We start from the raw sequence: 25557 nt of genomic DNA, 5'->3' as shown, positions 1-25557 counted from the left end.
TGTGAAACTATTCCAAACAATAGAAAAAGAGGGAATACTCTCTGACTCATTTTATGAGGCCAGCATCGCCCTGATACCAAAATCTGGGAGAGACACAACAACAAAAGAAACTTTCAGGCCAGTATCCCTGATGAACATCAATGCGAAAATCCTTGATAAAATACTGACAAACCGATTCTAACAGCCCGTCAAAAAGCTTATCCACCATGACCAAGTCAGCTTCATCCCCAGGATGCAAGTCTTGTTCAATATATACCAATCAATAAACGTAATCCATCACATAAACAGAACCAAAGACAAAAATCACGATTATCTCAATAGATGCAGAGGCGGCCTTCCACCAAATTCAACAGTCCTTTATGCTAAAGACTCTCAATAAACTAGGTACTGATGGAAAGTATCTCAAAATAATAAGAGCTGTCTATGACAGACCCACAGCAAATATACTGAATGGGCAAAAACCAGATGCATTCCCTTTGAAAACTGGTGCAAGACAAGGATACCCTCTCTTAGCACTCCCATACAACATAGTATTGGAAGTTCTGGCCAGGGCAATCAGGCAAGAGAAAGAAAGGGTATTCAATTAGGAAAAAAAGAAATCAAATTGTCTCTTTTTGCAGAAGACATGATTGTATATTTAGAAGACCCCATTGTCTCAGTCCAAAATCTCCTTAAGCTGATAAGCAACTTCAGCTAAGTCTCAGGGTACAAAATCAATGTGCAAAAATCACATGCATTCCTATACACCAATAACAGGCAAACAGACAGCGAAATCATGAGTGAATTCTCATTCACAATTGCTACAAAGAGAATAAAATACCTAGGAATAGAACTTAGGAGTGATGTAAAGGACCTCTTCAAGGAGAACTACAAATCACTGCTCAGTGAAATAGAGAGGACACAAACAGATGGAAAAACATCCCATGCTCATTAGGAAGAATCAATATCATGAAAATGGCCATATTGCCCAAAGTAATTTATAGATTCAGTGCTATCCCCATCAAGCTACCATTGACTTTCTTCACAGAATTGGAAAAAACTATCTTAAATTTCTTGTGGAACCGAAAAAGAGCCTGCATAGCCAAGACAATCCTAAGCAAAAAGAACAAAGCCAGAGGCATCATCCTACCTGACCTCAAAGTATACTACAAGTCTACAGTGATCAAAACAGCATGGAGCTGGTACCAAAACAGATATATGACCAATGGAACAGAATAGAGGCTTCAGAAGTAACACCACAGGAGAATCGCTTGAACCCTGGAGGCGGAAGTTGCATTGAGCCAAGATCGCACCACTGCATTCCAGCCTGGGTGATAGAGTGAGACTGTGTCTCGAAACAAAAAAAGAATTAAAGCGCTTCATTGCAGTAGCTAAAATGTGTAGGGAGACCCTGGGCTAGATGTCATGTGTGCTGGCAGAGGGGGCTCAACCAGGGATCCCCCCAGGTGAGGTGAACCTGTCCTGTTGAATGCTCAAGTTGGGAGAGTTTTCAGTTGTTGGTATGTTTTGTCAGGTTAGTAATCTAAAATGGTCAAATTGCTAATGTGCAAATTTATACTACTTACTAAAATGTCTATTTTTAATTATTTTGTTCTTTTAGAAGTTAAGATCTAAGGAACAACAGCTCAATTTCCAAACATTATCAGAAAATAATGTCTTCAGAGTAAACAATCTGCTATTAAGTAAGTTTGTCTTGTCCATAGTAGTATTTATTGTCAGTGCCAAAAAATCAATTTTGGCTAATATAGCAACTAATCAACATTTGTCATATTGAGCGAGGTAAGGGCAAGTAGGAAATCATGAGTTGGGTTTTCTATTTGTTTCTGCTGTCAAGACTTACAATTTTTTCTAAATGTTGACTTCTTACTTATGGGGATGAGGAAGGAGATGAAACTATATTTAGTTTTCACAGGTATGTTTGAAATTCTTCAGCCAGGAATTCACATTGGGTATCCAAGCCCATTTGTATGCTGACAGTTCTGACCAAGCAAATCATTAATGCTGATGTATATTTTTGAGAAAGCCACTTCAAGAAATACTTAGGAATGGCTACAGTGACTTTGGGAGTCCGAGGCAGGAGGATTGCTTAAATCTAGGAGTTCCAGACCAGTCTGGGCAACATAGTGAATCCCCATCTCCCCCTCACAAAAAATTTAGCCAGTCACGGTGGTATGTGCCTGTAGTCCCAGATACGTGGGAGATGGGAGGATCACTTAAGCCCAGGAGGTCAGGGCTGCAGTGACCTGTGATCACGCCACTGCACTCTAGCGTGAGTGACAAAGTGAGACTTGGTCACAGAAGAAAGAAGTGGTTAATATGGTAAACTTTATGTTACATATATTTTACCAAGATAAAATTTTTAAAACTAAAGCAAAATGGCCAACTTACAACAGAGTAATAATTCGAGGCCTGATATTCGCCCCTTTCGTGCTTAACCCTGATCTCAAATGATTAAACCCTTGAAAAGGTCATTGTTTACAGCCGTCCCTCAGTGTCAATGGAGGAGACAGGTTCTAGGACCCTGCGGATACCAAAAAGCGGGGGTGGTCAAATCCCTGATACAAAATGGCATAGTGTTTGCAAATCACCTATACACTTCCTTTCTTATATTTTAAATAATTTCTGGATTATTGTACCTAATACAATGTAAATGCTATGTAAAAAGTTGTATTACATTGTTCAGTCAATAATGATAAAAAAGTCTGCAAGTTAGGTATAGATGCAGTTTTTTTCATAAATATCTTTGATTCATGGTTGAAGCCACAGATGGGGAGTTCACAGATACAGAGGGCTGACTGTGTTTCCTTTTGACAAAAATAAATAAAGCTTTGTGATAGAGAATGAAGAAAGAAACGGAAACTTGCCCCAAAACAGCTTTGTCACATTTGTGAAAGAGTAGTTTTTCATGCTAAGGGTCCTGTTTGAAATATATTTTGTTAGTCAACTTAATTTCCTTACATTTCTTTAACTGGTTATGAACAATTGGGAAAATTTTTAAATGAGATTGGCCAAATTAAAGAACTGGCTTTGGTATTATGGCATAGTGGTTAACAAGACCTAACTTGTTAACCATAGTGCTATTTCATCGATGAAATTTTGTGTAGGCCTCTCCTGGTGGCTCATGCCTGTAATCCTAGCACGTTAGGAGGCCAAGACAGAAGGAGCACTTGAAACCAGAAGTTTGAGACCAGCCAGAGCAACATGATGAAACCCTGTCTCTACCAAAAAAAAAAGAGCACAAAAATTAGCCAGGCCTAGCGGTGTACACCTATAGTCCCAGCTACCTGGGGGTTGAGGTGCAAGGATGACTTCAGCTCAAAAGGCAGAGGAAACAGTGAGCCAAGATCGTGCTACCGCACTACAGTCTGGGCGACGGAGTCAGACTCTGTCTCAAAAAAAAATTGTGTAGATTGGGCATGGTGGCTCATGCCTGTGATCCCAACACTTTGGGAGGCCCAAGCGCATCTTACATGGCCATAGCAGGAACAAGACAGGATTACTCGAACCCAGAAATTCAAGATGAGCCTGAGCAACATACTGAGATCCTACCACTGAAAAAAAAAAAAAAAAGGTCAGACATGGTGGTGCACACCTGTGGACCTACCTACTCAGGAGAGGCCGGAGGATGGCTGGAGCCCAAGAATTTGAGGTTACAGTAGAGCTATGATTATACCACTGTACTCTAGCCTGGGCAACAGAACATTCTCATTAATTAAATTTTATATCTTAGAACGTGATGTATCTAGGACATTTTAATGTATGATATCTATTAATGTGAATTCATAGTGGTAAACCAAAAAATTAAAACCATTAAAAATGTAGTTTTGACAAGTTGTTTATTAAATCCACACTTACCCCATCAGTTGATGATGAATTGAAATATGTAACCTATTAGTTCTTCATGTTTCTAAATCTGTTCTCTAGTATGAAGTAAAATTAAAGAATGGTTATATTTTCCTCATTTCTTTTGTTTGGTGATTTGTTGGGATGATTTTTAAGTAAAAATCCAAACTTAAAAAGATTGGGTGACCTTAATTATCATAATTGTATTTTTTCACCCTAGCTATCTGTTTTCTAAGCCAGGTATAGGCCTACTCTTCCTTAAATTGCTGTTGGGTAAATATTTTAGGTTCTGTGGTCTTTGTCCAACCACTCAGCTCAAAGCTGCTGGAGACAATATTTAAACGAGTGGTGGTGGCCCTGTTCCAATAAAACTTTATTTACAAAAACAGGCAGTGTCTGTGGTTTGCCAGCTTCTGTTCCGAAGTTAGACATTTTTTTTGCAAAAATTTGATCCCTATGTTTTCTACTAAGAAAGAGGATCCAGTTTGCTAATGCAGCAGGTCTGAGAGATGTAACAGCATCATAGCATTTAGATGTCTTGTGTGTTCATAGTGGTAGTAATTGCCTCATGATTCTCTAGTACATATTTGCTATTCAGAATGCTTTCATGTTGCAATTTGCAGTGTTGGTTTTACTGTCCCCATCTACAAATGGCAGCACGGGCTGTTCCAAGTCCTCCTTTTCCTCGGAGTCAGTACTGCCCTGAGCCTCCAGCGCTGCTGAGCTCCCGCCCTGACAGCCTCTTCTTTCTCTGCAGTGTGTATTCTGGGCACCAGTCCATCCTGATCCCACCCTCTGAGCTGGAAACCAACCCTGCCTTGTGGCTTCTTGCCGTGAGTCAGTACAAAGTCCGAGACACATTTTGCTCCTACTCCGTGATGGAGCTGTGCACCAAGGGGCTGGGCTCACAAACAGAGTCCCTCAAGGTAAGCAGCTCCCTTGGCAGCTCAGCGCCCCGCAAGCCTACAGGGATTCATTTCTAAGAAGGCACATCTGTGATTGGGTGAATTTAAAACAATCCTCAAAAAAAAAGCTTAGGTTTATTCTAACATCACCTGAAGCTTACAAACTGCCTTCATACTAATATTTTTTTTTTTTTTTTTTTTTTTTTGAGATGGAGTCTCGCTCTGTAGCCCAGGCTGGAGTGCAGTGGTGCGATCTCGGCTCACTGCAACCTCCGCCTCCTGGGTCCTGATTCAAGCAATTCTCCTGCTTCAGCCTCCCAAGTAGCTGGGATTACAGGCATGCGCCACCGTGCCCAGCTAATTCTGTATTTTTTTTAAGTAGAGACAGGGTTTCACCATGTTGGCCAGGCTTGTCTTGAACTCCTGACCTCATGATCCACCTGCCTTGGCCTCCCAAAGTACTGGGATTACAGGCATGAGCCACCGCACCCAGCCATGAAAATAGTTTTTTTTTTTTTTCTTCCCCAAGATGGAGTTTTGTTCTCGTCGCCCAGGCTGGATTGCAATGGCACGATCTCGGCTTACCACAAACTCTGCCTCCCAGGTTCAAGTGATTTTCCTGCCTCAGTCTCCAGAATAGCTGGGATTGCAGGCATGCACCACCACGCCCAGCTAATTTTGTAATTTTAGTAGAGACAGGGTTTTTCCATGTTGGTCAGGCTGGTCTTGAACTCCCGACCTCAGCTGATCCACCCGCCTCTGCCTCTGCCTCCCAAAGTGCTGGGTTTACAGGCATGAGCCACCTGTCAAAGCATGAAAATGTTTTTAACGTGAATATTTCCCCACAACCACAGACAGCAACGAGCCAGAATGTAAAATTCTTTCAATGTCTGTCATTCCACTGGGTCTACTAGAAAGATCCTGAATTTGTTTTTTGGTTTGTTTGGTGGATTCAGTGTTCTGAAGTGTTCAGTGTTTAGAAGCTCTTAGGTGGTGTTATCTTTATCTGATATTGGTGTTTAAGAAGGTAGATTTGAATTTAACCACTCATTTATTTTTCTCTGGAGACCCTGATTTGTAGGTCTGGACCCTGAGCTAAATTTGTTCTATGATTAACAGTGTTGTGTTTGTTTTTTAATAATTGCCATTATGTAAGATTAGTAGCATTTCCCTTCATTTAAACCAAGGACATTTTGACAGGTATATCTTCATAGTAAATTAAGTAGTCCTTAGTTCCAAGTAACTAAGGGAAATAATCATAAGAGGGAATAATCATTTGACCAGTTTTGATTAGATTTCAGTACTGACTGTATACTGTTTGGATGTATGTATGTCTTTGTGTATACATAGATTGTATTTGTGTTTGTGTCATCTACACACAGATAAATAGCTCAGCGGTACATTTATCTGTCCTGCATTTTGTCTTCCTAATGCGTTAAGCTTGATCAGAAAAGCAAAATGCAAGATAACTTCATGTAACATAAATAATTGTGCAGTCATTTTAAGTTTTGTATTTATATAGGAAAAAGTTACAAAATATTATTCATGTTCACCTGTATTGTATTAGAAAGTGAGTACATTTTCATGAACTTCCTGTAGGCAAGTGTATAAATAACCACAATAAAATAGTAATGACATAGTTGAGAGTCACTAAGCATTTTACATATTCATTTAATGCTCACAGTAGCTCTCTGAAATAGGAGCCATTATTGTCTCCATTTTAAAGATGAGGAAAGTTATGCCACAGAGAAATTAAGCTGCCTTTCCAGCTTCTTACCTTGAATGAACCTGGAGCCAAATTTAGAATCTCTGGCTTCAGACCTGCTGTTGCAGCTGCATGCGGCTCTGCCTATCAGACATGCACACGTGTGAGTATGTAATTTGAATTACGCAGCTTGAGTTTTTCTTGGTTAACTCTGTGTGTGCAGTCATGTCTGTACACTGAGAGCAAATGCAAAGCTAGAGCTGTGTCTCCTCATCAGGATCCTTATCAGTTGTCCGCATGCCAAGGCTACCTTGAAAGGTCTCCAAGGACCTGACAGTTGGGGTTTTGGTGGTTGCCCTCTTAGTAGCTCTGGTTTCCACTCCAAGACATGGTCATTCACAGTTTACCTTCACATTCACGAACCTATTGCTAGCTGCTTTTCCTTCCACTTGGCCCAGGCAGAGCCAGGTTTTACCACAGAGCGAGCTGTGCTTAACTCCTTGAAATCCTTGTATGAGTTTTGCTTTTGTGCTCAGCTGACTAAATTTGGTGTGGAAGCTGAGAGATGTTCTTAATCTTATGCCTACTGTAGAAACAGACACGCTTGAGAGTGAGAATTTATCTGTGACCTTCTCGGTGTAATGGGACATAAATGGAGCACTGTCTATATGAAGTCATCTAAAAAATTTAGTTTTATATTCCTATATATTAAAATGTAGGTTTTCATGCTGGGTGTGGTGGTTGGTACATGCCTGTAGTCTCAGCTACTTGGGAGACCAAGCAGGAGGGTCTCTTGAGCCCAGGAGTTCAGCTGCAGCCTGGGCAATATAGCAAGACCCCATCTGTTTAAAATATGTAGCTTTTTCCTGTTTCTCTCCAGTGTGTGTTCTTGTACACCCATGCCCACAAGAATGTGTCAGATGCCTCTCCTTTCCCAAACTGCTTTCAGTCGTCTCATCCAGGAAGCTGCTTTTCCTCAACCTTTTTCCTCATCACAGTTATGTGGCTCCAGGTGGCTGTTTGAAGCATGTTTATAATTTCGTTCTTAATCATTTCAATAAGCTGTGTGAATGCTTTTTTCACCAGCACCCTGGATTTGTTAACGAAGTGGACACAGGTTGTATAGCTGTGTTGAGTTTTCCAGTGTTTATGCGGGGATCCGAGTGAATGGATCTCTGGCTCACTCCAAGCTCAGCACATGGGGGCTGACTCAGTTTCTCTGTTGTTATCTCCAGGCTCGAGGGCTGGACTTGTCCCGAGTAAGGACCTGTGTGGTCGTGGCAGAAGAGCGGCCTCGGATTGCACTCACACAGTCGTTCTCAAAGCTGTTTAAGGACCTGGGCCTTCACCCGCGAGCTGTCAGCACCTCCTTTGGCTGCAGGGTGAACCTGGCGATTTGCTTGCAGGTGAGATTCGCCGCCATCACAGGCACTGAGTCGACAGGGTGGCTTCAGGGGGCGGGCACAGCACAGACTGTCTCCAGCTGTCTCCCTCAGCGGATGCTTAGCTGCTTTCAGAAGAGATCTTTCAGTCATGCTTGCGATTGGTGCACATCTCTGTTTTTTTTAACTACAGTCTGTGTTCATATCCATTATTCATAACAAGCATTCACAGCACTTACTCTGTCCTAGAACATTTTAATTTTTATGACAGGAGGAGTAGTTTGTCCAGACCCCTGCTGTCAGACTTGTTAAGGTTTAGATACTAGACAGATTGAGGAATCTGTCTCTTGAAGTACTTAGTCTCATGTATGTAGACAGTCTGTAGGAATTACTTATGTTGAGCAGGTTCTGGGATTTCTGCTGCAGTGGCAGTTTAGAAACAGCAAAGCTGCATTTCTGTGAAGCAGGTGTAAGTGAGGATGCTCTAGTAAGACCACATTAGGAGTGGCTGGCCAGCCCCAGGCAGAGCTGCAGATTTGGTTCCTGGAAGAATAAGGGCTTCCTTCTCAGCAGGTGCTGCTGAGGCAAATGGCTGGTGCCATCACATCCACCTCCCTCTCTGCCCACCCCCGTCCTACTTGCGATCCCAGAGTGATTGCTTTTAAGTTGCTGCTGGGTGAGCCTCCAAAGGTTCTTTCCGCCCTTTTTGTGCCTGTCTAGGTGCTTGGAGTTGGCCACTGGGTCAGAGGAGGGAACCTCCTCTCTTCTCGAGATCACTTCAGAAAAAGTAGCTACAAAAAGCTTTATTTAATTTTCTTTTTCTTTTTTGAGACAGGGTATGACTCTGTCACCCAGGCTTGAGTGCAGTGATGTAATCTTGGCACACTGCAGCCTCTACCCCCACCCCCAGGCTCAAGCGATCCTCCCACCTCAGCCTCTCAAGTAGCTGGGACTACAGGTGCGCACCACCACACCTGACTAATTTTCCTATTTTTTGTAGAGATGGGGTTTCATCATGTCACCCAGGCTGGTCTTGAACTCCAGAGCTTAACGATCTGTCTGCCTTGGCGTCCCAAAGTGCTAGGATTACAGACATGAGCCACCACACCTGGCCTTTTTTTTTATTTTTATATTTTCCTATATGTGGTGTTCCTTGTTTCTGTTTTCCTTCTCTTTTAATTATTACAATAGCTCCATTTTTAAGAAATTATAAATGGCCAGATTTCTCTCAAGAGTCAGGTAAACCTTGTCCTGTGATTAAAATTAACCTCTTCTAAGAGGTCATCTTAAGAATTAGATTTATCTCACCAAACTAGTTCTTAAAACATTGAAGTTTTCTCTCCCTTTTCACCGTTTTCTGTTCCTCATAAACGCTTATCGCCATCTATCCCATTGGGGAAATAGGAAATGCGGAAATCTGCCTCATTAATGAGTTCAGCAATAGTGTGATGTCCCATTTGCCTCGGCCCCCCAGCCACGGGGACCCTCGGGCAAGAGCAAACCCTTGATTTATGAGTGATGGGCACTGGCAGCGCAAGGCTGCTGCTTCTGGCTTTGTCTCTTAAAATGCTGGGGCGGGGGTCAAAGGAGAGAGCAGTAGCTTCAGTGCTGACTGACACTTGGCACTGTGCACCCCAACAGCTAACAGAGCTCTACAACCTATTGTGCAGCACTTACATGATGCCCCTGACAGAGTACATAAATTTGTTTTCCTCTTTATTTTTCATTTATTTCTATCCACCTCGATCCAAAAATGTTTTCACATGGTTTACAAGGAAGGAGTATGCACAGTAGAAGAAGATAAAATACTCTAAAGACGAACCAAAACATGGAGGTGAAAGAAAAACAGCGTGGAAAAGGGACAGAGTGAAGAACAGAGTTGGGGTGCGGGTGTTTGACGCAAGGACAGAATGAAGAACAGAGTTGGCGTGTGGGTGTTTGCTGTGAGGGAAAGGGCCAGAGTGAAGAGCAGAGTTTGAGTGCGGGTGTTTGCTGTGAGGCGTCTGCAGCGTGCCACCGTCCTTTCCTCGGCACTGGGACGGGGCCAGACACATGGTGGATGTTGAATGAATGCGTGCTGTGAGAATGTTGAGGCTTCTTCTGTATTCTGAATAGCAAATGGCAGTATGTTCTTGTACAGAAGACAGTTTCATCGATATGACCACTAAATTAAAATGCACTATTGCTAATCATGGGTCATGGTGCTATTTTGCAATCTTGGCAGTATCTTTAAGCATTTTTGTACATGTTCAGTTTTCTACTTATGCTCCCTATTCACAGCTCCTTTCAGTCAGCGTTTCCTTGTCTGAATAGTATTGGAAAATAGTTGGAAGTATCAACGTGTCTACTAGCAGGGGGAAATTAAATTTGTGTACAAAGTAGTGCACGCTTACTCCCCTTGCCAGAACCTTTGATGGCAGGTGTGCCTCAGAATTAGGCTTACTGGCTTTGTGAAAGGTGACATGCACAGATGCCATGCGTGATGCCACAGCTCAGTGTCACATGTGGCAGTGTTCCTGCAGCAAGGAGGGCCGTAGACCCAGGTGTGAAGGGGCTCATGTCAGCCTAGGTCAAATTTTACTACAAAGAAATTTATGACAAAGTTTGTGCCACGATCAAACATTTCTCATAGTCAGTGAGATGGCTGGTAAGCATGTAGATAATTTTTTCAGGAAGTGAGTAATTCTTAATACAAGTAGGCAGTGAGAAGCTGGAGTGCCATGAGCACAGGGGGACATCCTGGGGGCAGGCGGTCGGGAACGCTTCAGCAGAGCACAGCGAAGGGCTGAAGCCCTGCAGAAGTCCAGTGAAGGCAGCAGTAAGCGCAAAGGCTTCAGGCAGAGCTGGTCTTTGGAAACATTCATTTTCTAAAAATTTTGCAGAATTAAACATGATGGTGATAGCAAGCAGAGCGGGAGAAGCCCTGGATCCAGAGACAGAACCAGCTTCTCACTCCTCAGCTCCCCAGAGCCCAGCACACAGGACATGCCTGATACGTTAAATGTACGAACCACACTGAGTTCTTATGAGTGGTAATAAGGAAAGCCTGAAGTGTTTTTGAATTTTGTATACATTGGATTTATTTTTCTTTATAAAAAATATTTACTTTAGAAAACAAAATCAGGATAGATACATTAGCTTATAAATAAATGACACTCATAAACCCATCTTCCCCAAGATAATCACAATCATTTGATGTAAAAAATCAAAAACACAAAAAATTAAGATATTCCCAAAATTCCAAACCTCGTACCTAAATATTTAAAGATGTGACAAATTTAGTTTTCAGTTTGAAACAGCAGCATTGCGAGCGAGTGTGGAAGCAGCGACATGTCTGCTCTAAGCTGATGGACTGCGTCCTAACAGCACCGGTTTCTCCACTGGAGCCCACATGCCCCTGCACCCCCGCACCCCGGCAGGCCTTCCTGACTGTGCGCTCCGGTGGGGGATGCCTGATGGAGGGAGGGAAGAGTTTTATCTGAGACACCTGATGGAGTGAGGGAAGAGTTTTAGCTCCAGGAGATAGGGAGCAAACTCAGCAAAGAACATTGTACACAAGAGAAGGGGAGCCTCACCCGTGTGCACCAGGGCTCAGGACGTGTCAGTGGCATCGCTTTCAGAAGGGCTTCTGGTCTTTGGGGAAAGCAGAGCAGCGCGGTTCATGATTTTTATTACTGCAGGACTTAAAGGCCTCACTGGTGCTACTGAGCAGTGCTGCATCAAGGGGAAGCCGCATGCAGTGTTACCAGTGCTGACCTGGCACCTGGACGAGCACTTTTTAAAACATATCTGACACACTAAATGTTACAGGTATACAGATATACATTGGGGGTTTGTTTTTACTTTGCAAAAATCATCTTCATCAGTGGCAGTCTGGTCCTCCCACCATCCAGCCCCAAGCATCTGCCTCCCCTTCGTGCAGTGTTTCCTAAGCCACTGTCTTAGGCAGTTTTCCCTGTTCTATGGTGCAACCCTGGCACAAGTGACCCTCCTGCCTCAGCCTCCCAAAGTGGTGGGATTACAGGTATGAGCCACCGTACCCGGCCAGGAACACGGTTTTACCAAAGAATCTCTGCGAGCGTCCAGTGCCATCTCACATAATCACATAGTCACTTCTTGATGTTGCACACATTTCATGAAAGTACTGATTCCCTTAGCTACCAGTCTGTGGGTAAATACAATTCACATTAGAGAAATTAAACACCTGCTTACTTGACTAGAGTCTAGTCTCCCATGGAAAATAACTTGGCATGTTGATACACGTTGTCCCAGCTAAGGAAGGCAGTGCTGAGGTCATGGGAACCACATTCTAGTTACCCTGCACATCAGCCAGCTTCCTGACCTATAAGCATTGGAAAGCTCCTTTGGCAATTTGAGACCTGTATGTGGTTTTACCCATGGCAGAAGAGCCAGGAGGAAGAATTTACCATAAAAAATGATAAAGAAAAAAGTTTCTGAACTTTTTAAAGAATGTAAATGGTAGTATCTGGTTTGTAAGGTGGATGAGCATTCCAAGGTTCTCACCAAGCTGGGGTTTCTAGGCCTTTGTATTCTAATGAATACAAAACCACAGGCCCCTGGCATCTGAAGAGGGAGCCCTAAAAGTGGATCCATTTTCTCTGAGGCACTCAGGACCTTTAGTGTGCAAAAGGCAGGGGCTCCTGAGGGCTGGAGAGCTGGAAGGTGAGCAGGAGAGCCGCTGGCCACCCCTCCAGGGCAGCCTGGATCACCGAGAGAGCCACACCCCTCCAGGACAGCCTTGATCACCCGAGAGAGCTGCTGGCTACCCCTCGATGGCCCGGATCACCCAACAGAGCCACTACCTACCCCTCCAGAGCAGCCCAGATCACCCAAGAGAGCCACGCGCTTGCCGCTTCAGGGCAGCCCGGATCACTGTGGGCACTCCACTCACACTTCAACAATGGAGGTGGGTTGAGGGCATAGCACATCCCTCTGCAGCGTCCTTGCCCTTCACCACATGTAACATATTTGCCTTCCAAAGGCTGGAGGTGAGACTGAAGAGAAGAGAGAATCACCCAGTTACCTACAGAGCCAGCAGCAAAGCGGTAGGTGAGAAGAGTCTCCCACTGTTTGGAAAGCTGACCTCTTCAGCCGTAAAGCACAGAAGACATCCAATGTCAGTGCTCAGGCCCAGCATCTAGATCCTGCCCACTGGCTTGTCAATTCTGGAGGTAAATGTTATTTAATCTTTACTGTTCTTTTAAACACAGTCTTCATTGTTCAGAAAACACTATTTGTGTTATATAATCAGAAATTAAAAGAAGCAAGAGAATTCAACTCATGTTTATGAGAGGACATGGCCGCTAGAAGGGTCAGTAAAAGAGACACGTTGGAATTATCAGAGGCTTTGAAGTGGCTGTGATAGGTGAGCAGGAAGTCGTTGAAAAAGTATACAACATCTATGAAGGGTTAGGGGGTGTTGCACAAAGATAACTGTGAAAAAACCGAAATGGAAATACTGGAAATGAAAACTGTCGTATTAGAAATAAAATTCCCGTGGTTTAATAGGAGAGTAGACACAGCAGAGGGAAGACTCATTGAATGTTCATGGAAGTCTGATCAACAGAAATTTCCCAAACATAAAACAAGGAGAAAAGGCATGAAAATACAGTGGAACAGAGTGTCTGAGGCCTGTGGGACGTCAGTGGTCTACCTGCAGTGATCAGAGCCCCAGAAGGAGTGGGTGAGAGAAAACAGGCAGGAGAACAATTGGAAGACCTATGGCCAGGAACGAAGAGAAAAATCAGCACAAAGATTCAAGATGTTCAGTGAGCTCCAGGCAGAGTAAAAGAGAAGAAACCACATTGTTTTCAAAACACTGAAAGTCACTGTCAGAGTCAGTCTTAAAGCAGCTGTGTAATAAAGCTACATAGGGGGGATAATAAAAATGATACTGAGCGCCCAGCAGAAGTGCAGGAAGCCAGAATACAGTGGAGCTGCCCATGCAGGCTGCTGAGAGAACTGCTTATCGACAGGAGAGCCTTCAGAATGGAAGAGAAAAGCACGTACTTAGCCAACCTAGAGAATCCATCAGCAAACACGTTTCACAAGAAATGGTAAGAATGTCTTGGGATAAAAATAAATAATCGCAAAGTGAAGCCCAAATTTTTAAGAAGAAGTGAAGAATACTAAAATGGATAAACACAAGAAAACATTTTAGAATCTATCAGTATGTAGACATGTAAGTATTTTTCAGTTTGTTTAAAAAGTATTAACTGTTTAGAGCAAAAATATTAACAGCTGATGTGCTTATAGCATATGTAGGAATAGCAGATGAGACAACAGGAAGGGCCCTGGAAATGTACCATTGCAAGATTCTTCGTTTTCATATGAAGATAGAATGCAATAAATCATGCAAAAAATTGATACACAGAGGGTAAAATGAGATACCAAAAATATTCTATTCATGAGAAAAGGAGGCAGGAAGGGAGGAACAAAGGACAGAAAGGACAAGAACCCACAGCAGTTGCACCCATAAAGGCGTGAAAAGCAAATGAACTGTAGATGACATGATTGCTGACGTTGGAATGTCTGTGTCCCCTCAAAACTTGTATGTCGAAATAGAATCCCTAACACAGTAGAATAAGGCCTTTAGAAGGTGCTTAGATCATGAAAAAGGCACCCTCACAAATGAGACTTCTACCCTCATACAAGAGGCCAAAAGGGACATATTCATCCATTCTGCAAGTGCCTTGATCTGGGACTTCCTAGACTCCAGAGCTGTGAGCAGCTGTTACCTAGTCTAACGCATTTCACGGCAGCAAGAGCAGAACTGAGCCTCGTCCTGGTACGCCTTCCCATGTGCAGGAGAGGCGGACATTCGCCACAGTCCATGTGAAGGACAGCGTCCAGCGGCTGGTGTCTGGTGCAGCACAGGGAGGGCCAAGCTCCCAGTCAGGCTTCTTTAAGGCGATGTTGGCTGGAGTTCACAAAGATGAGTTAGCGGTGACGAGAAGGGCAGGGAAGGGGAACTGAAGCCCCCTGCAACCTCAGAGGGCTAGGAGAGGGAGGACGACAGAGGGATGCATGCACTGCTTCTTTTCCCAAGATCAGTGGGAAATTGTTACAGGGCTTCGGGCAGGGACGTGTCATAGTTAACTACTCATTTTGAAAAGATGACTCGGAGTACAACATTTGGCTCCTCCAGGCCTGTTCCATTTCCATAGCCCCTACATTTAATGCAAATAGAGAAGTTCTTCTGGAAAGAGGAGTGCAAAGAAGTAGTCAAATTGTATGTCATTTTCTCTTTTAATTTCAGGAATGTCATTTTCCTGGAGACATATAACACAAGCTTTTTCTTCTCAGGCTAACCTAGCATACTAGATAAGCCCAGTGTCAGTTCTTTGGAGTTGGTTCCTTCTTTCACACATTTCGACTTAACTGTAGCCTTATGTGCAAGTACTAGATTGTGCTAATATGGTGTGTGAATTGCTGGATAATCACTAATCAGCTTAAGTGCTAAAATTAGTGCCGTTTTGTGTTTTCTGTGCTGATATTTGGGGTATGAGTCTGTATATCTTCAGCTGAGATTTAAATACAACTCACCTGTTCAAAAAGCACTTAGTACCTAATTGGTATAATACTTTTATGTCAGTAAGAAACTTATTTTTTGGTATATATGTTTGTTCCTCAGTTTCCACAGGGGACAGGTTTCCAGAGTCCCCATGGATACCTAAGTCCACGGACACTCAGGTCCCTGCTAGAAAATTGGACAGCATTTGCATAGGACCTATGCACATCCTCTGGCGTACCTTCAATCATCTCTAAATGACTTATAATGCCTAATGTAATGTAAATGCTGTGTAAATGGTTGTACTGTATCGTTCAGGGAATTACTACAAGAAAATGTCTGTTCCCGTTGAGTACTGGTGCAGTTTTTTCAAATATTTGTGAACCAAGGTTGGTTAAATCTAAAGATGCAAAACTCAGGGATATGGAAGGCTGAGTCTTTAACGTTTTTATTATGTAACTGAATTTTAATGTGGTTCCTTCTTCCTCATTACTATAACTTGGAATTTCAAAAATGCTTTATCTTGTTTCTGAATAGGTTTTAGTTGGAATGGATAATGCTGTGTTTCTGTGGATCCTTTTTGCAAGTATTTGATTCTTAAATACTGAGAGGCATTCTTTTGCATTACGGATCTCTTTAAGGATAGCATTCTTTGACAATACGAAGATTTTGTTAAATAGTCGCTCAACATGTATCTTGAAGTTTCAGATTTTGTAGCTCAGGGATGTTGTAATTTGGAGGCATCTGTATCTTTCCTCTTCGCCCCCTTCACAAATTCTTCCCCATTCATGCTTCAGCCCAGTTGGCTGCAGGTGCAGTGCTGCCTCCTCCACGTGATGCAAGACGGGAAGGAAGTACTAGCCATGCACGTTGTTTTCTGAGATACTACCTTGAGCCATTATAATAGAATTTCTGAATTAAGATAATTTAGAGAGAATGTTGACTTACTTTCATTCCGGTTAATATTTGGGTTTCAAGGAATCATGAAGGAAGGAAATTATTTAAATCACTGCATTCAGCTTGAATATATTCAGCAAAAGTCCACTGTATGTTTGGAATGTACATGCCTTTATTGACCAATTATTTTCTGTTTTCATGCCCTGCCTCTGTTTTTTAAAGATAAGGATGCTGAGAGAGGGTGGTAGCCATAATTACCCTAGTGAAGTAACAGAGAAAAGTGGAATCATGAATGTTTTTTTTTTTTAATCTTGAGTCATTGCTTATTTTCATAGACTTGGCTCTGTTGTGAGTGGTGGCAGTTTTTCCATCTGGCTTTGTTACCAAATTTCAGCCTGAAGAATCCCAGTTCAGAACTCCCTTTTGACTGCTGCGGCTGTGTCTCTAGTGTCTGCCTGTTGTCGTCATAGGGTGTGGGTGGGTGCTGGGCCGTACACACAAAGAACAGGCATGCATCAGTCCAGGCACCTGGGGAAAATCTTCTACTCTTTGTACTTCTTGGGAATATTTGGGAAAGACAGCTAAGTGACATAGGGAAAAATACCTTGCATCCAAGGAGCTTAGCCAGGTTGCTTTCAGGAATTGTCCAGCAGCTGAGGTAGGTGACTTAATACAGGCAGCAGGCAGGGACCACAGCCATGGAAGATGAGGAGGAGAAGAAAACAAATGGAGGTGTCTTTGGGGAACAGCAACAGAGGACGTTTGCTGGAGTGGAAACTCCTCATGAGGCTGCTGAGCAGACTGCAGAGAGCTCAGCCTCAGATTTTTTCAGGCTTCAGATGCACAGTGGCCTCTGCTTTCGCCTGATCATGTAGGTGGATAGGACTAGAGCCCCAGTTTCAGATGTAAATGCTGCAGGCCCTCCTTTGTCACTAGGATCAGAAATTTGGAACTACCTTAACAGATTTAGCAAATAAAACTTGCCCTCCCGTGTCCCTCAGAAAGAGCACCGTGAGTGAGACTCTGCCGTGCACCATTTACCTTATGTGTTGAAAAGTCACTCGGCCAGTCACCTGCTGCCGCCTCTTCTGTTGCTCTGTGGATATGCTGACATCTTTAAAACATTTCTTTTAGCCTTTAACGATACAGTGATTAATTTTAATGATTTCCATCTTTGATGTTGTTTTTGATCTTCTTTTCATTTTGTTTCCTGCTTTTCGCATTCTCCTCCCCACCCCTCCCTCTTCTCTATCCCATTTTTCACTGTCGGGTCATGTGTGTCTGTGTGTTGTGCGTGTGGGTTTCTGTTGTCTGGTGTTCTCTCCTCTCTTCTTGTCCTTGCCCTTCTGCTGCTGTAGCCTCACAGGCTGTGGACCCTGGCCGAGCAGGTAGGGGACTTTCCTGTCTGTCACACCCGTGCCTCCTTGCCTAGCCCTGCTGCCTTGCGCGCATCCAGCCGTGGGACAGAATAGCAGTTGAGTGCAGATTGGCTGGGGGTCTGTGGGCCCTGGGATCATGGGTGCTGCCGGCCCGGTGGTGTCGCGTTGAGGCCTCAGGCGGAGCCGACGCTGTCTTCCCGTGGTGCGGTCAGTGGTTCCTTTGCCGGTTTGGGTCGTCTCTGTTTTATTTCATTCTCCACCTGTTTTCCATTTGCTTGTTTATTCTTAATTGACCCTCCGTGGCTGTGTCTTTTGCATTACTCACTGTGGCTGGTTCTCTGCTCGGCGCTGGTCTGCGGCGCGGCTTTGCTGCACAGCTGACTCGCATGTTTTGTTCTTTTTCTTGATCTCGGTGGTGAGATACCACAGCCCAGGGTTACTGAGTACTATGGTATGCTTTAATGACATTGTCTTTGTTTTTTTTCCTTATATATAAACAGTGTAAGACAATTTTATGCATTTAGTACAAAAATTGAAATTCTCTCCTGAAGAATTTTAGTGTAATTCTTCAAATGAAGTCCGAAGGGATTCCTTGTTTTTTGGTAAATTTATTGTAGATTCAGTCTTCTTTCCAACCAAGGTATTATATTGCCTTCCCAAAAAGTGGGCATACAATTTTGGTTTGTAGTGAGACCTAATGAGACTGCTCTTATCTGGACAGAGGTAACTGGTCAGAAGTCAACATGGTGTAATTTTTCAAGCAGTTTATGGTGCCAAGATAAGATTTCTGGATCCCTGTGTAAAATCAACAGCCCAATGGCTCAGACCGCAAAGTCCTGCATAGCTTACCAGGATAAAATACCCCTTCTCTGACCTATGTCTCGGCCAAAAATGTCCTCCTGATGCCGGAGGATCAAGATGCTGCCCTCACCTCTTCCTCCCTGACCTGTCCATCCACGTCACACATCTGCTTCACTGCCCTGGGCCCTCAGAATACACCTTTTGTTTTTAAAGGTGGATGCATGTAGTAAAAGTTTCTCCATAAAGATGCTTCATCCCCTTCCCACCTGCTTCTGCGGCCAGCCGCCATCCTGGCAGTTTCCTTTTAATTGGCACAGTGTGTGGCTTATCTTTTCTCTCTTCTATTTCTCTATATCGGTGGTCAAGCTGTGTGAATCCAGTATTATCCTAATCAGGTATTCCTTCTGGAATTTAGGTTATCAAACTGAAAGCTAATAGGTGGTGCCTTGGAGAGGTTGTTGGTCTAAATGCATTTAGTTTTATTTTTCACTTTAAGATTTTACCTAAGAAGTGTTTCCCAGCTAGAAGAAGCGTACACCCTGATCTTCCACATAAACTTGAACTAAACACCCTGTGTTGTTGCTTGCAGGGGACCTCAGGACCTGACCCAACCACTGTCTACGTGGACATGAGGGCCCTGAGGCATGACAGGTACTGTATGTTGCTGGGTTTTTTTTTTGTTTTCCTTTTTATTTTCTGTTCTGTGGCCTTGCATGCAAGTATCCGTGTAGGAGAAGTGGTGCGTGTGATGTTTACCTGCTCAGAGCATGGCTGTTGTGAGTGACGTGGTGGAGTTAGGCATTGGCCTGAACTTCACAATTAGAAAACTGGCTGGGCATAGGGGCTCACTCCTGTAATCCCAACACTTTGGGAGGCCAAGGCAGGCGGATCACCTGAGGTCAGGAGTTTGAGACCAGCCTGGGCAACATGGCGAAACCCTGTCTGCACTAAAAATTAGCCAGGTATGGTGGCGGGCACTTGTAATCCCAGCTACTTGGGAGGCTGAGTCAGGAGAATTGCTTGAACCTGGGAGGCAGGGGTTGCAGTGAGCTGAGATCGCACCTCTGCACTCCAGCCTGGGCAATAGAACAAGACTCTGTCTCAAAAAAAAAAAAAAGAAAGAAAGAAAAACCCGCTGCGGGACAGCAGTGGCAGGAAGCATGTGGCCAGGGCCGCTTTAGCTGACTGTCTCACCAGGGGCAGGTGCTCAGTTCTTTTCCTTGGCCATTTTAGTCAGGCACTATTTTGCACCTCATAAAATGTCAGCATCCTGCCCACATTTCTTTACATGAATGGAAATGTTTTGTGAAGGTGCTTAAAATAGGTGTTAGGGGTCACCTTTTCTATACGACCTCCTAAGCAGCCCCGGGGAAGAAAAGTGGAGTTCTTGGTGAGTGTGTGAGAACGTCTCCAGGAGGCAGGGATGATAGAGTTCAGCAGGATGAAAAGCCCTTTAGAGGAGTCTCACCTGCTCACCTTCCTCTAGAGAGGAAGGAAAGAATGCTGTCATTTTTACTGCAGACTTCCCCATTGAAACAGGTTGTTTTCCACTTGGTGACCAGACATGACCGTTCATTGTGGCTTAGATGAAGTGCGTGGGACGTGGTGTCTGCCCTTATCACCACCAGCAGCTGCTCTGTGACGTGTTGCTGTGTGTGTCTGTGCCCCCGGGGAGGTCTGGTGTGCCTGGAGGCATTTTCAGTCATCACAGTGTGAGCAGTGGCTCAGCTGGCATCTGGTAGGGGGAGGCAGAGATGCTGCCCAGCAGCCTGCGTGGAACAGCCCGTGGCTGAGCGCTCACAGGTCCAGGAGCCGTGGCTGCCCTGACGGTTCACACTTGTGGATGTGTGCCTGGCCCTGTGGCTCTTGTATCAGAACCTCCGGTCGACGACCCACTGGCTGCAGAGTTAAGAAATTACAGATAAGTGGCGGCCACCTAGAAGCCCTAGAGAGGCCCTACAGGCTGAGGACCAGAGACATCACCTGCCCCAGGGTCACCAGCTGCCAGGGACAAAGTTCAGACTGGAACACTTAGAGAAATCAGAAATGTCATTTGAGATTAGATAACTTGTTTCTGGGCGTATAATTTTCTAAATAATCACTTTTGGGCTTTAAAACAAATCTGCTTGACTCCCCATAAGAATTCTTTGGAAAACATCTTATAATTGTATAACTTCCTGAAGAAGTGAGCAGTAGCTCATCAAAGAACACATTCATGCAGTTCTGTGTATGGCCTGGCCCTTAAAGAGCAAACTTTGCCCTGACTAGGCTGCTGGCTCCTTTGGAGAGCATCTGAGATGGAAGTGAGAGTACATAGGGAACAGGAGCGCGCCGTCCACGTCAGGTTCCCACACGCTACAGTGTGGCTCCCGTCAGCACTCACAGCGCTGGCTCTTGCCTTGGAGCAGCACCAAGAGGAGCTCCTCGGATGCCGGATGTCTTCACAAAACTCAGACCCTCCCTGCGTCCTCAGCATTTTACTTACAAAGAACAAAAACAAAGTCTGGCGCTGCAAGGCAGAGGGACTTCCTTTCACCAGGCCCTGCCCGGGCACCCCTGAACTGCTCCCTGCTGGCCTCCAGAGGCAGCCTGTGCTGCTCTTCCTCCCGTGCACTTGGGTGGGAGACGCTACCCTTCCCTCCCGGCTCCTGGGGCTGCTCTCACTCTCCCTCATTCCTTTCCGTTTTTTTTTCTCACGATGTTCTCTTCTTTGACCTTTCTGACCGGGTCTGTGCCCCTCCGTCTGGCTGGGCCCCTTCTCCCTTAACCCCAGTGCAGAGAACTCAGCGGTGTCCCAGCCTCGTCCTCCAGTGCCTCCAGCACCCACTCACAGCCTGCAGCCCACGGCCCCCAGCCCACTCCAGGGATTCTGGCCTCAGGGGCCTTCTTCCAGTCTTCCAAGCTCAGCTCCAACGCCCTCTCCTTCCTTCAACCACCCTTAAATATTCCCTGGGTAAAAATGTCATCCATCTTTAATCTCCAGCGTTACTTCTGACCTTTACCAGCATGTAACACGCCTTGTGCTGAAGCCACTGGCAGAAGGGCGCTCTGGGTCACACAGGTCAGAGATCAGCATCTTTGGGATGAGGTGTTATTCTCTGTCACCTCAGCTTCCCTCTTGCCTTAGTCAGTTTCAGTCTCCATAAGGAACACCTGAGGCTGGGTGACTATTATAAAGAAAAGTGTATTTGACTCAGGGTTCCGCAGGCTCTACTGGAAGTGTACCTGCATCTGCCTCTGGTCAGACCTCAGGGTGCGTCACTCACGGTGGAGGGAAAGAAGCTGCATGTGCAGAGATCACACAGGAGGAGGGGATGGGGGGGGGACAGACTCTTTAGCCACTGGCTCACCTGGGAGCTGGTAGGGCGAGAACCCGCTCACCCCCAGGGAGTTCCTACACCTATTTGAGGGATCCGCCCACATGACTCCCACTCTTCCCGATAGGCCCCACCTCCAACCCTGGGAATTGCATTTCAGCAGGAGCTTTGAGGGTGCTCAGAACAGGTGCAGTAAAACCATTCTTCCCAGGCACCTGTGAGGACGATGTCAAGGAACCCTGTGAAGTATCGGACTGGGACAGACGCTGTCACTGGACTCTGGCAGCTGAGTGATGACAGAGGACTTGCCTCTTCTGTTCCACAGGCCCAGGGCAGCTGGCTACAGAGGGTGAGAAGAGACAGTCCAAGGCCAGCAGCTGAGGGACATGAAGTGAGAGCCACCAAAAGCACTGACCCTGTTTCTTTCTTGTTATTCTTCCTCTAAAAATGGGATGGTGGTTTTCTCACTTGATCTGCATTAGGTTTTATCACGGGATTAATTACTGTTCTGTCACTTTAATGGCACATTCACTTGGGAGCTCCACGGTACCTGCCCAATTATCATCTAATTACTCTGGAGAAGGTTAACTTATTGGTATGCACATGCAATTTCCTTGAGAGAGGTGGAGAGTGAAGGCTTACAGAGGAAGACCACCATTGTGGACGTCAGTGGCCAGACAGGTCTGTTAGCCATCTCTACTTGGTTTTCTACCTCTGTTTGTGATGCCTTTTTATTCATGGAGCCATGGTGGGTGGGACCCTCCTGCATCTGCACAGGTCACCCTGGAGAGCATTTCTGCATCACAGAGCAAGGAGACACATTCTCCTTGCTTCTGGTACAGATCAGAGTCCCATATGTGCAGGAAGGAAATGATGAAATAGTTGAGACTATCTGAAAGAGACTGTTCATTTTTAAAATATTCTTTACAATGTTACTCATTTAAAATGAATTCAATAGTCTCTCATAACTTGCAATTTGGTCTTTCCATGAATACTTGAGTTTTTCAGACTTTAGATAGGAAAAAATATAGTTATTTGTCCACAGTTAAAGATGGGGTTTTAAGGCTGGGCACAGGGGCTCACACCTGTAATCCCAGTGCTTTGGGAGGCTGAGGCAGGAGAATCACTGGAGCACAAGAGTTTTGAGACCAGCCTGGGCAACACAGCAAGACTCCATCTCTACAAATTTTTTAATTAGCTAGGTGTGGTGGCATGTGCCGGTATTCTGGCTACTCAGGAGGCTGAGGTGGGAGGACTGCTTGAGCCTAGGAGTTAAAGGCTACAGTGAACTGTGATCACACCACTGCACTCCAGCCTGGGCAGCAGAGCAAGACCTTGTTTCAGAAAGAAATAGTTTTAGCAATTTGTTAGATCTTATGAACATTACACTGGTGTAAGATCCGAGAATGAAAACTTTCTTAGCTTCCTCAGGGCTTGTAACTTGAGGTCATAGTTAAAGAGTATTACCAGAAAAGCATAGACATTAAATTAATTCCAACTGAGTGGTTAGCCCAGGTATCAAGATCCTGAGAGCAGGGGCACAGAATAAAAGTGCATCAGTAGACTTGAGACTTAGCAGCAGAATGGAAGGAGTGAAGATAGAGATCAAGACAAACAGCTAAACAGCAGCCTTCCACCCAGTCAGGTCCTTGTGTGTGTGTCTCAGTGCATGTGTGAGTGTGGTATGTGTACCTGCATGTGTGTGTGTTGCAAGTGTGTGAGTGTAGTGTCTGCACATAAGTGAATGTGAGTTTGTGTGTGTATGTGAGCTTGCCTGTGTCATGTCGCATGGGTGGGTGTGATCTGGGTACAAGTATGATGTAAGTGCACACGTGCATGAAAGTATGAGTTTGTGCAAGAGTATTGTGTATATATGATGCTGTTTTGTGTTACAAATGTGCCTGTATGTGCAATATTGCATGTTTCAACTGCACTTGCATGTGCATGAGTGTATTGTGTATATTTTGTGCTTCAAATATAGACACATGCATGTGTGTCGAGTGTGTTGCAAGTGTGCAAGTGTGTTGCAATTATGACTGTTTCGACTGTTGTACATGTTTATGGCTTTGCACATCTTGTGTGTGCATCCAAATATGTAACATGTATTTATACACACATGAGTACATGCAAGTATGAGCATGCATGTGTATGTTGCATGGGTGAGTGGGTGTGTGGTACAAATGTATGAGGGTCTGCAAGAATGCAAGTGCACACTTGTGCATGTGTGTGCAAGTGTGAGTTTGTGCATGTGAGTGTAGTGTACTGAATTTTATGTGTGTAAGTATGTTGCATGTGTACATGTGTGCATGCAGATGCGTTTGTGCTGTGTTGGCTATGTGAATATTGTGTGTGTTGCATGTATGTGCATGTGTACATTCAAATTGAGTCTTAGTATTGCCTTATGTTTTGTATGTGGAGTTGTGTTACAAGTATGCACACGTGTGCCTGCATGTGGAAGTATGTTGTATGTGAGTACATTCGTGTGCATACATGTGTGCATGAGGAAGATTCACTGGGAGGGTGCCAGAGTTCTCCAGCTGGTCTTTAGTGCACTCATCATGGCCTGTGGTTTCAGCAGACTGGGAGCTTGGCTGTAAGTGGAGCCCATGCCCCTTTACTGAATTAGTCATGTGCTGCAGAGTGACGTTTCTGTCAATGACGGACCCCAGTGGTCCCCAAGACACTGTTCTCTAAACGACAGTGGTTCCCCAAGACTGCAGTGAAACCAAAAATTCCTCTGACAATGGAGGAGTTTTTTCAGAGGAATTTTTGACATCGTAGCCATCATGTTTGTGGCGATGCTAGTGTAAACAAACCTGTGCCACCAGTCATATAAACATACAGCAAGTAGCATCATACACAGTACGTGCATAATACTGGATTATGATAAAAGACAGCTGTGTAACTTATCATTGATCTTTATCTTCGAGTACATTCTAGTTACAATGGAAAGTTAACTGTAAGACAGCCTCAGCAGGTCCTTCAGGAGGAATCTGGAAGAAGGCATTGTTCCCATAGGAGATCACAACTCCATGCATGTCATTGCCCTAAAGACCTTGAGTGGGACAAGATGTGGAGGTGGAAGGCAGCAATTTCAGTGATACTGACCCTGTGGAGGCCCAGATTAATGTGTGTGTCTATTAGTTTTTAACAAAAAAAGTTTAAAAAGTAAAAAGCTTTTAATTGGAAGCTTATAAGGTTATAAAGAAAAATTATACAGCTCTACAATATGTTTTAATCTGTGTTTTTATAAATGAGTCAAAAAGCTTTTAGCAATTTACAGTGTAAAGTTATGGTAAATGGAGATTAATTTATTTAGCAGAGGAATTTTCATGTAGATTTAGTGTCGCTTACGGGCACAGTGCTTATAAAGTTGACAGCCGTGTCCAGTGAGGTCTTTACCCTTTGTGTGAACTCACCACCTGCTCACCTAGAGCAGCTTCCAGCCCTGCAAGCTCTATTTATGGGTAAGTTTCCTATACGGGTGCACTGTTTTTTTTTTTTTTTTTATCTCTTTACAGCATTTTTTACTGTCCCTTTTCTATGTCTAGATACAGAAATGCTGTTGTGTTTTCTGTGTATGTAGTCACGTGCTGTCCAGGCATGCAGCCCGGGAGCACTTGGCCATACCACACAGCATAGGAGCACAGGAGGCTCCCCGTTCCAGGTGTGTGTAGGGCACTTGTACTGTTTGCACAATGACACAGGAGGCTCCCCCGTCCAGGTGTGTGTAGGGCACTCATGGTGTGTGCACGATGACGCAGGAGGCTCCCCCATCCAGGTGTGTGTAGGGCACT

General features: G+C 44.5%; 1 protein-coding gene across 1 annotated transcript in view; it reads left to right on the top strand.

Moving 5' to 3' along the window:
* DIP2C (disco interacting protein 2 homolog C) overlaps positions 1 to 25557 on the top strand; it is a 196776-nt gene that overhangs the window by 145883 nt on the left and 25336 nt on the right. Inside the window, exons 35-38 of the mRNA XM_037735141.1 lie at positions 4601 to 4769; positions 7689 to 7859; positions 17622 to 17651; positions 19033 to 19094. Of these exons, the coding sequence (XP_037591069.1) occupies positions 4601 to 4769; positions 7689 to 7859; positions 17622 to 17651; positions 19033 to 19094 (432 nt within the window). The remainder of the gene's footprint in view (positions 1 to 4600; positions 4770 to 7688; positions 7860 to 17621; positions 17652 to 19032; positions 19095 to 25557) is intronic.

The sequence above is a fragment of the Cebus imitator genome, unplaced genomic scaffold (assembly GCF_001604975.1).
Source record: "Cebus imitator isolate Cc_AM_T3 unplaced genomic scaffold, Cebus_imitator-1.0 Scaffold732, whole genome shotgun sequence".
In the NCBI taxonomy this organism is placed as follows: domain Eukaryota; kingdom Metazoa; phylum Chordata; class Mammalia; order Primates; family Cebidae; genus Cebus; species Cebus imitator.
Note: the sequence above shows the minus strand (reverse complement) of the source record. Positions and strands in the feature narration are given on the sequence as shown.